This window comes from Periplaneta americana, chromosome 1 (assembly GCF_040183065.1).
Source record: "Periplaneta americana isolate PAMFEO1 chromosome 1, P.americana_PAMFEO1_priV1, whole genome shotgun sequence".
Lineage (NCBI taxonomy): Eukaryota > Metazoa > Arthropoda > Insecta > Blattodea > Blattidae > Periplaneta > Periplaneta americana.
Window position 1 is genome coordinate 190,796,498 of NC_091117.1, and position 17,252 is coordinate 190,813,749.

Here is a 17,252-nt window from a genome sequence, read left to right on the forward strand (position 1 = left end):
TTGGGATTTAGCGGCTATTTTTTAGCATACACAGCGACAAAATAATCCAATTTTACATTGACAATATAGCAATTTAGCGATTTCTGTACGGTTCATAGCGGGTTTTTAGGAATCGAGTTGGCAACACTGCTTACTGCTGTTCGAAAAACATTTTAGTATAAATAAAATTATGGTCAGTAATAAAGCCAATGTTATACTAGCAAAAACAGTCTCCAAGTTATTGTAAGTGACTCATTGTCCGCAGGTTGAATTGCGCACTTAAAAAGAAGTTGGTATTTACACAATAATGGGCCTGTCATATGAAAAAACTAAAGAACGGTACCGGTAAGCGAAGAAACTCGCTTTGATGCAAGAGATACAAATTAAATATATGTACAAGCGGTTTAGCAATATAAATTATTAGCAATTTTATTAACTTGGCATTGAACATATCATAACCACGTGGTGTATTGTCCTTAAAGTTTGAACTAATTTACTAATTTTAATTAATTCTTCTATTGTAACAGGGTTAAGTTGCATACATGAATGTATTTTAATAAAGTTATTCGATAAATTAATTTTATTATACAAACTATTATTATTATTATTATTATTATTATTATTATTATTATTATTATTATTATTATTATTATTATTATTATTATTATTATGTAAAAATTAAAGAAAAAATAACTCATTGGACGGAAATAAACTCAGGAGTTAGACAAGGTTGTGGCCTCTCTCCTTTGCTTTTTAACGTTTATATGAATGCCATTGTGAAAAATTTTAGAGAAACAAAACACGGATATATCACCATTAACAGAAATTTAAAATTAGATGTAATGACGTTTGCAAATGATCTTGTTTTACTAGCAACATCTGAAGATGATTTGCAATGATCAGTACATAATTTAAATTTAATAGCTCAAAAATATTCAATGGAAATATCCATTAACAAAACAAAAATAATGGCCTTTGTGGTAAATACCCAATACCAAGCAAAATTTGTTTAAATAATACAATTTTGGAGTTTACTTATTTAGGATATAAACTTTCTTTTGTTGAAAATTTGGATTTATCAGAGAAAATTGTAATATTCAACAAATCAATGGGCATCATTAATAGAGTTTTAAAACCTTCATTAGTACAAAAATCAACTCGTACTCGTCTTTATCAAATAATAGCTCGACCAGTCTTATGTTATGGGAGTGAAGCGTGGACTATAAGGACAAAAGATGAAAGCAGACTAACAGCTTGCGAGATGAGATTCATGCGCCGAACAGCTGGCTACACTAAATGGATCGAAAGAAAAATGAAGATATCCTTCAAGAACTTAATGTGTCATCAATACTGGACAATATCTCCAGATATCAGTTAAACTGGAAGGAACACGTCTCAAGAATGGTTTCATCCAGGATCCCTAAGGCAATAACGAAGTATCATCCAAATGGGAAACGGTCACTTGGTCGACTTATGAAAAGATGGCAGGCCGTAACAGTTCTTTTGGGACTAGTACTTTACAGGATGATGATGATGATGATTATTATTATTATTATTATTATTATTATTATTATTATTATTATTAATAGAAGAAATAATTTCTGTTCCTATATTAGAAAAGTAATTCTTAAATTCAGTAGCAATATTTTTTAATCATTTATAACTAATCCATCATGAGTATAAATTTCTTTTAATTTTATAATAAATCTTGGTTTGAATGTTAGAAGCTCTTTAATAGTTTGCCAAAATACTTTCGGGTTATCTTTATAGTTTTATAATTTATTAGAATAATATTCAATCTTCAACGTTTTTATGAAGGTTGTCAAAATCTTTCTATACGTTTTATAATTTTTTTTTAGGTTAACATTAAAAGGCTCTTTCTTTAATTTAGTTGCAATTTTGTCTCTAGTGCTAATGGATTTTATAACCCCTCTAGTGATCCATGGTTTAATCTTTTTATTCTTATTGGGTACTTTTTTTTACTAAATAATCAGACTTATAAAGGCGGCATACGTTTGCAATAACGACCGAAAGAAATCCGTTAACATGAATAATCTACTGATCCACTGACATATAATGCAATACGCAAGATGGCACACCAAGAGAACTGTGCAGGTATTTCGATCCGCGATGGTTATCAGCTGAGCACAGTACCAATGTTAATGACGGCCTAATAACCTTCAATTCTTTGAAGCGGAAGCTAATTTCACATGAGCTGGAAATGGATGTCGATAAAAACGTAATATTTCACAGAGTAAAAACATTATTATTATTATTATTATTATTATTATTATTATTATTATTATTATTATTATTATTATTATTATATTGTTCAAAACCAAACTTGCCAACTTAAGGGATTAGGTACAGCTCACATCAGTAAAATTTTTGGAAATATTCAACATTTTGTTCCTTCATTACTGTATCTTGTACAATAATTAAAATTGGTATGTGTAAAACACTGTACTTCTGCTATATGAATATATATATATATATATATATATATATATATATATATATATATATATATATATATACGATTTAAAATTCATTTTTTTTAACTTGATATTTGAGGAGAAAAACTCGCTCCGGCGCCGGGAATCGAACCCGGGTCCTTGATTCTACGTACCAAGCGCTCTGACCACTGAGCTACGCCGAATTCAATCCACAGCACCGGACCGAACCTTCCTCCTTCAATGTTTCCCTTTGTGGCCTGACTCCAAGTTAGGCATATATTATATTGACGTGTATCCAATGTCAACTGCCAACTGTCAACTAATTTTTCTCCTCAAATATTAAGTGTCAACATTACAGAAAATTCTAAAGGACAAATTAATATATCTATAAAATTCAAAATGGTTGCAGTTCACTGTGCAGTGACGAAACGTTTCCCTCATAACTCATAAACTTGTTAACTTTTTCATGTTCTCTCTCTTTTACTTTATTGCTGGAACTCATGTTCAAAATATCATGCTCTTTCAACTACATTCCGTAATATATAATATATATATTTTTTTATTTTTTGTTAGAAGAAAATACTGATATTTGACCATTTTTTTAATTAATTTATTTTTTATCAATCTATCAAAGGTAGAGAAGTGATCTCGCATCATATTGTAGATATGACATGCATAAATACACACAAAAACTTTCATCACAGAATGCTGGATAGTTTTTTAGTTATGTGGGAAATGCTTCATCACTGCACAGTGAACTGAATTTTGAAGAAAAAAAAAAAAAAAAGAAGAAAGCATAAAACCGTAAAATGTTATCTCATACTTCATTTCAGTTAAAACAGAGAAGACGGCTATACATTTTATTTAATTTTGTATAAAATGTTATTAGAATTCCGGAATATATAAAACACGTTGCTGGTTTATAAATAGGCCTACGTTAAAAATGATTAATTCAAACTACACCGTACACTGCTATGCCGCTCTATATACTTACCTAGCGTTTAAATTCATTTATCGTGGTGCGGCTATATTGGTATTAAACTGAAATAAGGAATCCAATACTCTAAATTAACTACAGAAATATCAATCATTTTATTTATCATTACTTATATTCCACAGAGAGGTGCAGACGGTGTCACACACTGGTTCCGATCCCAGGCGGTAGACTTCTACGACACGGGGATACAAAAGTTGATCCCACGGTATGAAAAATGTCTCATTTCCGATAGGAAATTGATAGATCAGTTCCAGTAATTATTTCCATGAAATTGTGTTTTCTTTCTGTAAACGGCTCTATGGAAACTTACTTTCGGGAAGGGTCATTGTAATTGCGCTCGAGTGACAAAAATTTATATAAGCACTTGTTTGATATTATTAACACGGTGAAAGAAAAAAATTAATTTCTTTATGTGTTCCCATGAGAATGTTTGCTTGTAAGACATCCGCAATCAAGTAAACATCGGAAATATAAAGTTTATGAACATACAGAAAAGTTGCAAATCTAATCTTTCAGGTAAAGCTTCCTATAAAGCAGATTTGAATAATTTCAAGGGAAAAATTGTTCCGGGGCCGGATATCGATCCCGGGACCTCTGGTTGAACGTACCAGCGCTCTGCCACCTGAGCTACCCGGGAACTCCACCCGACACTGTGTACATTAACAGAAAACCACAATTTCAAGTCACACAGAGTTTGTGTGCACTCGATGTGGGTCTCTGGCGTTTCGTCAGCCCACGCGAGTTGTGTGGATATAAAGGGAAAGGTTGAGACGGTGTCGGGTGGAGTTCCCGGGTAGCTCAGTTGGCAGAGCGCTGGTACGTTCAACCAGAGGTCCCGGGATCGATACCCGGCCCCGGAACAATTTTTCCCTTGAAATTATTCATACAAAAAAGTTAATTAACAAGCAGACAGAACGAGTTTCTTACCATGAACAACGATGTTTGTGATAACCTGCAAGGAAGGCATAGATAGGCAATGCCATAGACTAGTAACTTCTTTGAGCTGAGCAACCAACTTGGTTTAAGGGGTTAGGTACAGCTTACAGCAATAAAAGTTTTGGAAATATTTAACATTCTTTTTCTCCATTACTATCTTGTACAATAATGAAAATTGGTACGTGTAAAACAATGTCCCTCTGCTATATGAAAATATATTTTTACGATTTAAAAAAATTATATATATATTTTTTTTTTTTCAAAATTCAAAATGGTGGCAGTTTACTGTGCAGTGCTGAAGCGTTTCCCTCATAACCCATAAACTTCTTAACTTTTTCATTTTCTCTCTCTTTTATTTTATTGCTGAAACTCATGTTTACAATATCATGCTCTTTCAACTACATTCCTTAATAAATAATATATTTTTTTATTTTGTGTTAGAAGAAAATATTGATATTTGACCATTTTTTTAAAATGAATTTATTTTTGTCAGACAATCTATCAAAGGTATAGAAGTGATCTTGCATCATATTATAGATATGACATGCATAAATACACACAAATATTTAATCACAGAACGTTGGATAGTTTTTGAGTTATGTGGGAAACGCTTCATCACTGCACAGTGAACTGAATTTTGAAAAAAACAATGCAAATATATATTTTTTTAAATCGTAAAAATATTTTTTCATATAGCAGAAGGACAGTGTTTTACACATACTAATTTTCATTATTGTACAAGATACAGTAATAGAGGAAAAAATGTTGAAATTTTCCAAAATTTTACTGTTGTAAGCTGTACCTAAACCCTTAAAGAGTTTATCTATAATCTTAACTAACTTGGCAGAGTATCGGGTTTCAGTATGGGACTTTGCAAACCATGTAAGTCACTTTACTTGGTAGAAAGGCCTTTGTTCAGAATAGTCTTTATAGTCTACTGCCTTTCGCATATTAAATATTCACTGTCCTCAGCTCCATGCGACAAGAACTGGTTCACCAATGGCAGGATTCATACAAAACTTTCGAAATATGCTGCCTTCTGAAAGAATGGAGACACCACTTTAGGAATCTGAAGTTCACTGGTTCTGGTCCACCAAATCCCTAGTCTGAAACATTTGATGTAACAATATCAGGAGGAGACTAAACCATTAGCAGGAGATGTGAAGGATTGTGATGTTTAGTTGATTTTGGACTTTATTTCAGTTTTAAAGAAAACACAGAAATTTCATGTTATATATACATAATGTCTAAGATTATATATATAATATTATAAAAAGGGACAGTTTTGTGAAATATTTATATACATATAATTTATTAAAAAATGGACAGTGTGATTTCCTCTCTTACAAGGGAAGGGTTTCGGCTCGAACAGAAATTTTTGGTTAAAAATTTGTACAGACGCTTACCTCACAATGGTGATGAAGAACGTAAAAGCGTTCATTTGTGTAACTCTCCGTTTGGTTGGTATTGGTCAATACACTTCTTTAAAAATGTACACGAGGATTCTCTATAAAATGCATGAAACAGCATGGAGCAGAGCAATAAGCACAACACACAGAAGCAACACCTGAACAATCTTCTGAACCACACTCCAGTGCTGAAAAATCAAACGCTACCTGAACTAAATTTTTGAAGTCCGAGAATTGTTCAGGATTCACGTAACCAGCTGACTGCCAGGAATACTGAAGCATAGGGCGGTATACTGGAGCAGACAACTGGTTATGAATAACAGAGTGCATTTTCATTATAAACACTCGATTTCCCAAGTTAAGTTCTGGATTCTCAGCAAGAGTCCTTATGTAATCTGTTATCCTCCGAGCATATATTTTGTATTGTCTAAGGAAATAGATAGTCAGAGGCTGGAAATATTTAGTTTTTTTAGGTGGAATGATCATACATTCCATGTCCTAGCCTTGGAATGATCCATTTATTAAGGTTGCGTCCTTGTGTGCATTCAGTGACTCACATAACAGTATATACTTTTGATTAGCTGCAATATTTTCTGACAGAACGTTGGAGAAAAATGTTCTTAAATGGGCTTTAGACATTTTACCACTCGCACTAGCTTCTAGGCTAGGCTAGGCTTACGGGAGAGGTGTCCCATCCCCTTAACTTGTGCAGTGCTCTCCCCACCCTCAACTTGTACAGTGCTCTAACAGACAAACCACATATTACACAAACGAATGCGTTTGGAAGCTTTACAGAGATGTAAAGATGGGCCTGTATACAAATTTTGGATACGAAATTCCTGTTCGAGCCGAAATCCTTCCCTTGTTAGAGTTATGAATACAATCTAAAATTAAGTTTGTTTAAGAAATGTGATATTTTAAAAAGGAAGAGTTTTGTACAATATTAATTCATTCATAGTTTTATGCCCAAGGGCAGGTCTTTCACTGCAAACCCAGTATTCTCCAGTCTTTCCTATTTTCTACCTTTCTCTTAGTCTCCGTATATGATACAATATTTATATACATATAATCCATTGAAAAATGGTATAACAAAAATGATTATTTCCCTCGCATATTATCATGATCACAATCTAAAATTAAGTTTATTTCAAAAATGTAATATTTTAAAAGGAAACAGTTTTGTACATCATTATATACATTTAATTTAATAAAACTTGTTATGATAACAGTGTTCATTTCCTCGCAAAAAAAGCAGCTTCTTCAATTCATTCAGCACACTTTATATGATATTACACTAACACATAAGACGTATTATAGAGCACACACACGTATCGCTACACTTAATTTAATGTCAAGGTACAACTAGTTTATTTGGCAAGAACGTATTATTAAATTGCAATACTGTTAAATTAACTTCGCACTGAAATTAACAACTTTGTTTCTCTTGATATAGTCAATAGTTACATGATTAATATTTGCTTGATTTGCAGAAGTATGAAGACTTTTTCATACTGTTACCTCTTTGACTCTATCATCTTTAGAATGCATTTACACTTTCCACTGTTTAATGCAAATAATATCAGAAGATTAAGATGTCGATGGCTTAAAGAATAGATATTGTATGTCCACTTCTGGTAAAAATTGAGATAATGGTGATATAATGATATTATGAGGCTAAATCTTCATTCTATACAAACGTTGTGTTGCGTTGTATTGTATTGTATTGTATCGCATCTTGCTGCATTACCTATTTCTATAAGATGTATGCTACAGGAAACAATTCTTTAATGATTTCCCGAAAGTTAGAAAAAGGGGACATACCATATTATTTTGTGTTTTAAGGGGAGATTTCACTAGAAAATTTTTATTGGCCATTTCACGTCTTTAGAATGTCTATTTTCATACCTCAGACGGATTTAGTTCAATTTTGATTACAGATATGTTATTTTTTTTAATTAAGGCTGTGAGGGGGCGTAGAATTTAAAGAGCTGTCAAAATTATTTTCCATAAAAGAATTTTTTTTTTTACAAATTTCTGATTAAAGATCCAGTAACTTTTTGTTCTAAAGTTGGCTCCCTGAAGTTCCTAGATTGTTGTAGCGGAGGAGAATTTTTAATAGGTGTGTGTTACATGAATATTCATTTTACTTTCAAATCCATTTTTCCATAAGTTTATTTTTCTTGATTCAACACCAACTTTTTATGCCAAATATTAATCAATCTAGATGAAATTTTCACTGCAAGTGTTTATGAGGTGCATTTATTTTATAATAAATGCTGTTAGTTAATTTTATTAATATTTTTTTCATGAATTATAGAAAAAAATAACACATTCAAAGTTTAAAAAAAATAATTGAAATTAATAACTGACATACTTCATAAAATGATTTCATAGAAATGTTTCTCTATATCTTGTTGATGTACCCAAAAAACGGAATTTTAAAAATTGAGATCTTCTATTAAAAACTTGGGTTTGAAAATATTTCTAAAAAGAAAATAAAAAAAATAAAAGATCACAGACGAGAAACATTTTGGAGTTCAAAATTTAGATTTTGTTAGTCCTTTAAACAGTAAAATGCTTTCAAAATTTACTTGAAAAAAAAATGTATTAGGAAAAAAGTTGTCATTTTTAATGGTGTGTCCCTTTAAGCTACCGATGTTTAGGCCACAGAGAATGATTATTTCCAAAAATAAGAATAATATAATGCAATTCCCAATGAATACCTTAAGAAAAAATGTCATAAACAAACGGCAGGTATTATCATTTCATATAAAGGACGGCACTGCCCGCAGGAATGGTTATTTCTGTGCCTTGTACATTGTACAAGAGGGCATAATAGGAGAGAGGGACTCATAAGCCGGATTAAGTGTAATCTGTCAAAAAGCTTCTCGCAGCCACGAGCGGAGCGCCGCATGCACAAAAAATGGTGGGAATTTCAAACGACTTTTCTGCACTAATCCGTTAAATTCTTAAATTTTTCTTCACTTATACCTTGGATGAAAGTTAAAATGTCAAGTATCTTGAATGGCAAAATAGCGAACAGCGAATCTGGAAGCCAACTACAATGAACGCATTATTTGTGGTCGTGATATTGTAGAGGTTAATAAAGCCCGTAACACACTTGAAGAGTTTTCGCTAGCGAGAAATGTGTTGCGAGAAAGAGGCGAAGAGCCTCCTCTACACACTTGGCGAGTTCTCGCTATCACAGATCACACCTCGCTATGATCATCTATGCACTGCGTTCATGCAGAAAGCATTTTTCTGATTATAGTAATCACTCGTTGGGGGAAATATTATAGGTTATGTATTTACGTATATTGTCGTACTTAAATATATAACCTGTAAGTATATTGACGTACTTTACAAATTACGTACGAACGCTGTGTTGAATCTGAGTATTCAGATGATGAGGAAATGGAGTTACATGAACATTTTTTGTTAATGAAAAAAAAAAAAAAGTAGCCTAAGATTAAAGCCAGAAATATCTGAAAATAACATTGTATCTTACGAAAATAAGGGCGAGTTTTGGACACTGGTTTCGATTTGAATGATGATACGTTACGCGTTATTTCAGATTGAATGGACCTCAGTTTTTTGATATTCATGATATGATAGAGGATTCTTTGCTATGTTCTGATTAAAATTATGTAAACTGTTAAGACATAGCTACATTATTTCAAATGTTTAATTAATACTATTAAATGTCATCAAAATAGAATATAGCCCTATTTATTTTCAAATAATCTAATATTTATCTCCAAATTTCTTCTTTAAGTTTCGTTTTTTTATAGTTTTCATCCCGTGTATCATATAAATAGGCCTACGGGTGACATCGTACAAGTTCGGTAAGTTTCTGACTGCAACTATCAGCCATCTTTCCTCATTTTCAAATAAAAACAATAGAATTCATCGTCACCTGTGATACATTTTTCTACATTCAATCGTCATAAAGAGTATAAATGTCAAACATCTTTGATAAATGTGTCAAGAAAATTCGCTGAGCTGCCGATTCCAGCGAGAAACTCGCGCGAGGTTTTTGCCTCGAGCGAGAATCTCTTCCAGTGTGTGGACGTCCATTTGAATCCATGCTATCAATTTTTTAATTTTCTCGCAACACATTTCTCGCTGGCGAAAACTCTGCGTGCTACGGGCCTAAAATTTATGTTTTTGTAAGACTTCGAATGCAAATTGTTCCAAACGAGTGAGGCGATATCAATGCCGGAACACGCGTGGAGCCTACCTGTGGCCGCGGTACGCGAGGTCCCGGCGGTCGCGCTCATTGCGTCTGTTGACGAAGGCGCCGTACTCGACGCCGCCGTCGTATCCGTAGGCGTCGTTCGCGACGCGCGTGTTGTACTCGTCGTGCTGCGGCACGAGCGCGCCGTACGCCGCGTTGAAGAGCACCAGTAGCAGCGCCAGCTTGCCCGCCATCAGCGCCTTTGTCGCCATCATCTTGAGACCGCTGAGCACCATGGGTAGCAGAACGAACTGTAGCGCCACCGGAATCAGCAACAGCGGCAGGAACTTCTTGAGTTTCTTCAGCTTTTTCCGATTTCCCCCACGGCCTGCAATTGTAAAGAATTTGAAAGTCTTTCACATGTACGACGGAACTTAGTGGAGTGCGCAAATAATTAATATTTAAATGATATAATCTGATTGGTGTCAAACAATGAAAATTAAGTCGTCAGACTATTTTCTATTTTCTGTAGACATTATGGCGAACGAAAATATTTTTTTCTCCTTATATACTTAATTGGTGAATTATTATTATGATTATTATTATTATTATTATTATTATTATTATTATTATTATCATGTTATATTTTATTTTGTGCGAGATCGTGCGTATTTGCTTGGTTTCCGCACAAAACCAATCCGCGGAAAGTCTAAAATTCCACATTCAGTATTCCCAACCTAACACACAAAACAATTTCCCTCTTCTTATCGCTTAAGTGAAACATTGATTTTACTGCTTTAGGCTTTTAACTTATTATTTTTAGAGACGTTCAATATAGTAATAATTATAAATTGGAAACTTACCACTGCAATTTCACCTAAACTGCACTGTTAATTATTGTTTTTAAAAATTTGCAAAAATTAAGTAAACTCTACAACTCCACTAAAGTTACTGCATTCGTGATGCAAGTAACATTAAGGAAGCCGTGAAAAAATCAACAAGACCGGCAAAATTAAACTTGCCGATGTTATTACTGCAATATGTTATATAAATAATATTGTTAAAATATTAAAATAAAAAATAAATCATTACATAAACTTACGGTTTGTTTTAAGTTCGCATTTATAGACTGGGGGAAAAAAAGGCAGACGTATATCACAGCCTGCTGGAGTATAGTAAACACAGAAAACATTTTAAAGCAACAATGTTGAAGATAGATATTTTTGTTTTGCAAATTTGCCGTCATTGAACAGAAACTAAGATGGAGATTTCATTGCAACTAATTAGAAATTCCTCTTTCAGGTACCGGTATGTAATAAACGATCTTCGCACAAAATAATGTACGATACACGAGCGGTATGTTTTCTTTCAATTCTCGGAAATTAAAAAAGCTCAACTACGTTTCGCTTTTTCAAACTTTTCCTCGAACATGAAAACTTCAACATACCGCTCTTGTAACGCATATTACTATTGCTTATGGCCTAATGATTCTAATCGCCTGCAAATATGGCGTTGCTGTAATAGAGGTTTTAGCCGATGACTTTGATCTATCTTGCCAGATTCTTTAACAGTGTCAAAATATTTCATACCAAGTCTTCCATATGTACGACGGAACTTTGTGGGATGTGCAAACAATTAATATTTAAATGATACAATCTTCTTGGTGACACGAAGAATACGTCAAACATTATTTTCCTCTTTGTTCGGTCGGCACACTGCGTCTATATGCCTGGAGGGATAGGCACATACCACACTGACGAGGCAGAGAAGTTGCCTACAGAGCACGGCGTTGCCACCCGAAGTTCGGATACTTTCTGACTGTACTAGTATTAGCGTCTTTGTACTTTTTGAAAAAAGCTCTGATATATTACCACAGCGTACCATATAGTATCTATAATTTTTCTTTCCTCTTGTGAACCTAGTGGGGGTGCGCAAACAATTAATATTTAAATGATATAATCTTCTCGGTGACACGAAGAATACTTCAAACATTATTTTCCTCTTTGATCGGTTGGCACACTGAGTCTATACGCCTGGAGAGATAGGCACATACCACACTGACGTGACAGAGATGTTGCCTACAGAGTGCGGCTTTGCCACCCGAGGTTCGGGTACTTTCTGACTACTAGTATTAGCGTCTCTGTACTTTTTGAAAAGAGCTCTGATATATTCCCACAGCGTACCATACAGTATCTTTCCTCTTGTGAAGACAATTTCTTAGTCATTACGGGTGCTATGCACAGACATTTCCCTAACCGGCGCTACGAGCGTGCTAAACTAGCCCCGGCTATCGACTGGTTACTTGTATAGGATTCATATCATATCATATCGCTAACCGGAAGCCCGCGCTAAGAATATCTATGAATATGTCCTACAAAATTAACATTCCCGATAAACATTTGTCTTGGAGTCCGTTGGTCTGTGAGAAAAGTGTTTTCTTGTAAGGGTAATTTTCGTAGCTTTTCAAACTTGCACGCAGTGATAGAGATATCGCATTCGCAGGCAGAAATATCAAATAACTGAATTTTACAATTTTCTCAGTGTTTTCGCAAATTTTCTTTGTATGTATCACAATTTTTTTTTCAGATTTTTTAAAATTATTTTTTACCTCCACCGTGTGGTTCACGTTACCACCAAAGACAAGTTTTGAGACCGATTATTCGTAGCAGTCGAATTGCATCTCTCGTACCTTTTCCCTTTCTAAAGTCTAACTGCTCTTCTTCCAACTCTCCTTCCATCTTGGAATGTAAATCACTTTTCAACTTTGATTTTGATTGCTTCATCAAGCGCATATAATTACTGTGATATTTCTGAATCAGAGATTTAATGCGAGGTTCAGAAAGTGTCAGTATTGAGGCTTTTTCCCAAAATTTTCTGAATTTAATGCTAAGGCATTGGATATTTCCGAAACTGGTTCTTTCCTTTCTTGAATCTTGTTTAAGTTCATGTCTTAACCACAAGTAACACTTAAGAACGTCTTCTTGAGTAGGTAAAACCATACCAGTAAAGTCTTTAGGCATGCCAATAATTTATATCATTAACTTGACTTGTAGTATGTGTCGATGATAACTTTGCTTGTAAAATCAAACAATATTATATTGCTAGAATTACTACATTCTCATTATTACATAAATACTTTATTACGTAGTGTTTATAATAATAATTAAAACACACCACGCCAACTAAGAACACTTACAGGCATAATACAATACAATAAATATTAGAGAATCACAAAATTAACCAAACAATAATTGCATGGCACATGTTTTTTGTGTAAACTGTCAGGTGTATTTTGACGTTAAGGTGTTAGAAATCTGTAGAAATGCGCCATCAGACATAGACATGTTTCATGTTTTGCAATATGTCTGTTAGATGGCTCAGCTGTTCAGTTTATAACTAGATCATAGGCCTAATCATTATTTCATTACAATGACATAATATAATACTGTGTTTTGGTGCCGTCAGCACAAACTAGAACTCGTTTGTGACATATGACAACATTTTAGAAGCGAAGCGGCATGCCAATGCTCGCAGGAATGGCTATTTCTTTGTCTTGTATACTGTACAAGAGGGCTATAATAGGAGAGAGGGGCTCATAAGCCGGATTAAGTGTAATCTGTCAAAAAGCTTCTCGCAGCCACGAGCGGAGCGCCACATGCACAAAAAATGGCGGGAATTTCAAACGACTTTTTTGCACTTAACCCGTTATATTCATAGTTGCATCAATGTTTGAAATGTAACCATCTCTATTACAATTTGATTATTTTCCTCCTTTGTTTTTTTAAAGAAACCTTGAACCAATAACATCAGCGTTTTCAGAACGTGTTATCCCAGAAGGTAGAGGTAGAAAATGGGCTGCGGAATTTGAAATGATTTAGATATGACCAATCAAATTTGTTGTGTTAGAATGCATCGATTTATTTGATATTTTATTTTGTTCTCAAAAATACAAAGATCTTTATTGCAATTAACTGTTTGCTGTTTCAGGAAACATATAATTTATAATGATGCACGTGGCTAGGAAAATCTACCAGAATATCAAATTAGTTTTATGTATAACATTTGGTCAGCATGCTGGCTTACAGATCAGGAGGTCCCGAGTTCGATTCCCGGGCTCGGCTCTCGGTGAAATTTTCTTGAAGAAGAAGAATTCCTTGGGTGTCTAGAGTCTGGAAATTTGTATGAATGTGAGCGTGATTGTGAGTGTGCCGGGTTAATATTAATTAACCAATCCATCACAAATACTGTATAAAAATGCATCAGGACTGTCGCTGGGCAGTAACCTGAACACACGTTTCAGAGTCACATTGTTGACAAGTAACTCTATCTGTTAGCACAACTATAAAGCATCAAATAGATGCTATAGAGGTACCAACAACGGAAAAAAATGTATAACACTGCTGTATACGAGTATTGTAAATTAAAGCTCACCTTTCACTATCTATTTTAAAGAAACATTTTGGGGGGTCACTATTTCCCTTATTTCCGCAATCGGGATCCTCGCATTTAATAAGGGCAGCCATTACAATGTAACAGACATAAACAAGAATTCTGTAACTAAAATTCAAAAAACTTAAAATTGTTTAACGACACGTTAAAAGTGTTAAAATTTTTAAGAAAGGTTATGTATCTTAGACAGACGTAGTAGTTCGTAGGACACTGAAGATGACGCAGAACCGGCGTCGAAACGGGCCGTCTGTCTAAGGTACATAACCTTTTTTAAAAATTTTAACACTTTTAACGTGTCATTAAACAGTTTTAAGTTTTTTAAAATTCAAAGGTTTGAAATATACTTCCAGGACTGACAACTTAAACCAAGATCACGCATGTTACAGTCCGCGTCACCATTTTTGGCGTGTGAAATAAGTAATGGGAGCGTTAAGTACGAGTGTTTTACCTTTGCAGCAGTCAGTCTGACAACTGTGTCTGACAAATGGCTGATGTGACGTGTAAAGGAAGTGGTAGCATTCTCAGATGCGCTAGCAACATGCTCACAAACTGGGCACTATACTCTAGGACACACGCAAAAAACGTCTCCAGCCATAATTCTCCATTTCCAGGAGTCTAAATTCAGTGAAGAAATGTTGGTAAGAAACGATATTAGCGCTCTCAGTGGAGGCTGATTAAAGTTAAAAGCTATTAAAAGGAAAAAGATTGGATTGATTTATCCTATTATGGCCCCCTTGGTGGGAGAGGGATGAAGTACTGAATGTAAACACAACTTAAAAACGTGACGGCATTAATAGAATAGATTGTACGAGAAATTTAGTGGAATGAGAGCCTAAAGTAAGCATAGAACTGACAACTTACCTTCGAGACGCTCTACATCGCTCTCGTCCAACTGCACTCCCACCTGGAAGCCATCCTCGCGACGCCACATCTTGAGGAACAAGCCGGGAATGATCTTGACGCGTAGACTCAGCCGGCGACTCAGGCCGTCCCAATCAGTGAGGACGTCCAGAGCGTCCTGAGCACGCGAGCGTCCCTGCCTGTCTGAACGCCACTCCAGCTCCAGCCGCCCAGGAAGCACCGAAACCTTCGATACGTTGCCCTTCAATACAGCCTCGAAATCTCTCCTCGCCGAGTTCTTCAAGCAGTTGAGTAGCCTCTTCTCTCCAGTGTACACAGTCGGGCTGGATTCATCGTCCTCGTCTTCCAGACGGATGCACTCGCTTAGAACGACACCTACATGCTCGTACAGGGCGTCCCAAAAGCTCCATGAATTGTCATCCGTTGCCTCATTTGTTTTCTCTGTTTCTGTTTGATTTTCTGTTTTATCTGGGTCTTCAGTTTCGAAAGAATTCACATTTTTAAGAACAGAGTTTTCAGATAAATTAACATTTTTTGACGCATGTGCATTGACGTGGTGCCCTACTTCTTCACTTCCACCGGTTTCTTCTTGTATATAATTTTCCATTTTTGTGCTAGAATCTAGTTCTCTCTCTTCGTCACTTGTCACAACAGCCACAAGACACACAAAGAACGCGGTGACACATAACGCCTTGCTCTTTCTTCTAGCTGTCATTGTAGTGGCATTAGCCTTCTTGTGTCTCGATTGCTTGACCGCGTATAACCAAATGTGATACCGTTCCGCGTCGAGCTTATTTGTAACTGGTCTCCAGGAACTTGTTCTCTACGAGACCATCTTGCTGCTGACGCAACTCTCAGTCTTTTATTTTCGTAACCTTTCCGTCATTATGTGGTCAAAAAATATCATAAGCTTTAAGAAACTTAACTGACTTCCGCTCATACGCTCGACGATGTTCTTCTGTTCCACCGCTTGTTGAATTTGCTTAGTAACTGCAGAGCATTCGGAGTTAAACGACTTTATGATATTTCGCAACCGTTAGTCTATGTTTTATCCTTATTTACCGTTTTGTTTTTTCTTTCGTGTCAATTGCCATGTTTTGATTTGCTTCGCTGATCAATGCTACGAGGACATTGACATTACGAAGGTGTGTTAGCTTTTTGTTATAATCAACTTTTCTGAACGTATTATTAAACTGTTATAATACGAAGTATAATTTATTCTCGTATACTGTATTTAAGAGTGAATAGGGAATTTTAGTTCCTAGCAACGGTGATAATTTACATTGGTATCCGAGAAATAGTGTGCTGGAATTTATCATCACTTGTGCTCTCCGCAGTTTTCCGCAATTAAAATATTTCACGATCATAGACTTCGGAATGCCTTATAATTCATTTTATTTCTCGCGGACGCAGAGTAAACCAAAACACTTCAAATAGTCGTAAAATAAAAGGTAAAATAAACTGCTCAAACATTATTGCGCGAATATTTGACTTTATTTGTAAATATATTAATATAATGCAACGAATTTTATTTCAAGTTTACTTGAGGTTAAACTCTTAAAATGCAAGACAATACGAGCCAATTACTTTTAATTGCGCATTTATTATTATCATTAGATTAAGAAGTATATAAAATGTATGGCATTATCGGCCGTCCCAAAAACGCTGAAATGATCAATTTGTGTCTTGAATTATTAAGATAGAATATGTCAGCGGCCTAATGCATGTTGTTGCTGATGATGATGTAAAATATTGACACATGTTCTTGCTCACTTCGTCTCTTCATTTGTTGCCGTTAACTGGAATACATAGATTACATGAAATTAATTTTTATCTTTTAGAGCTAAAATTATTACCACAGTCTAGTATATAGTCACGAAGCTTGAGTTGTGAGGTTGCTAGGAACAATAGACTGTGCCGGTACTATTTCGCATTGTCTGTAATGAGGCGATAGTAGCGATCCTAGTGTTTAGCAACTATCTATGGAT

The 17,252-nt window shown here is 34.8% G+C and overlaps 1 protein-coding gene across 1 annotated transcript; it reads right to left on the reverse strand.

Moving 5' to 3' along the window:
• Positions 1–5,611: 5,611 nt before the first annotated feature.
• On the reverse strand, positions 5,612–17,046 carry LOC138705817 (uncharacterized). The gene is made up of 2 exons (XM_069834485.1): positions 15,265–17,046; positions 5,612–10,342 (listed from the first exon to the last, which is right to left on the reverse strand). The coding sequence occupies exons 1-2, from the start codon at positions 15,977–15,979 to the stop codon at positions 10,014–10,016; spliced, it is 1,044 nt and encodes a 347-aa protein (XP_069690586.1). The 5' UTR covers positions 15,980–17,046; the 3' UTR covers positions 5,612–10,013.
• Positions 17,047–17,252: the final 206 nt, after the last annotated feature.

Excerpts from the sequence above, each read along its gene's own strand:
- LOC138705817 (XM_069834485.1), bottom strand. The coding sequence starts at position 15,979 with ATGACAGCTAGAAGAAAGAGCAAGGCGTTATGTGTCACCGCGTTCTTT. Across the intron at positions 10,343-15,264 it reads CGATGTAGAGCGTCTCGAAG|GCCGTGGGGGAAATCGGAAA; the intron begins GTAAGTTGTCAG and ends TTACAATTGCAG.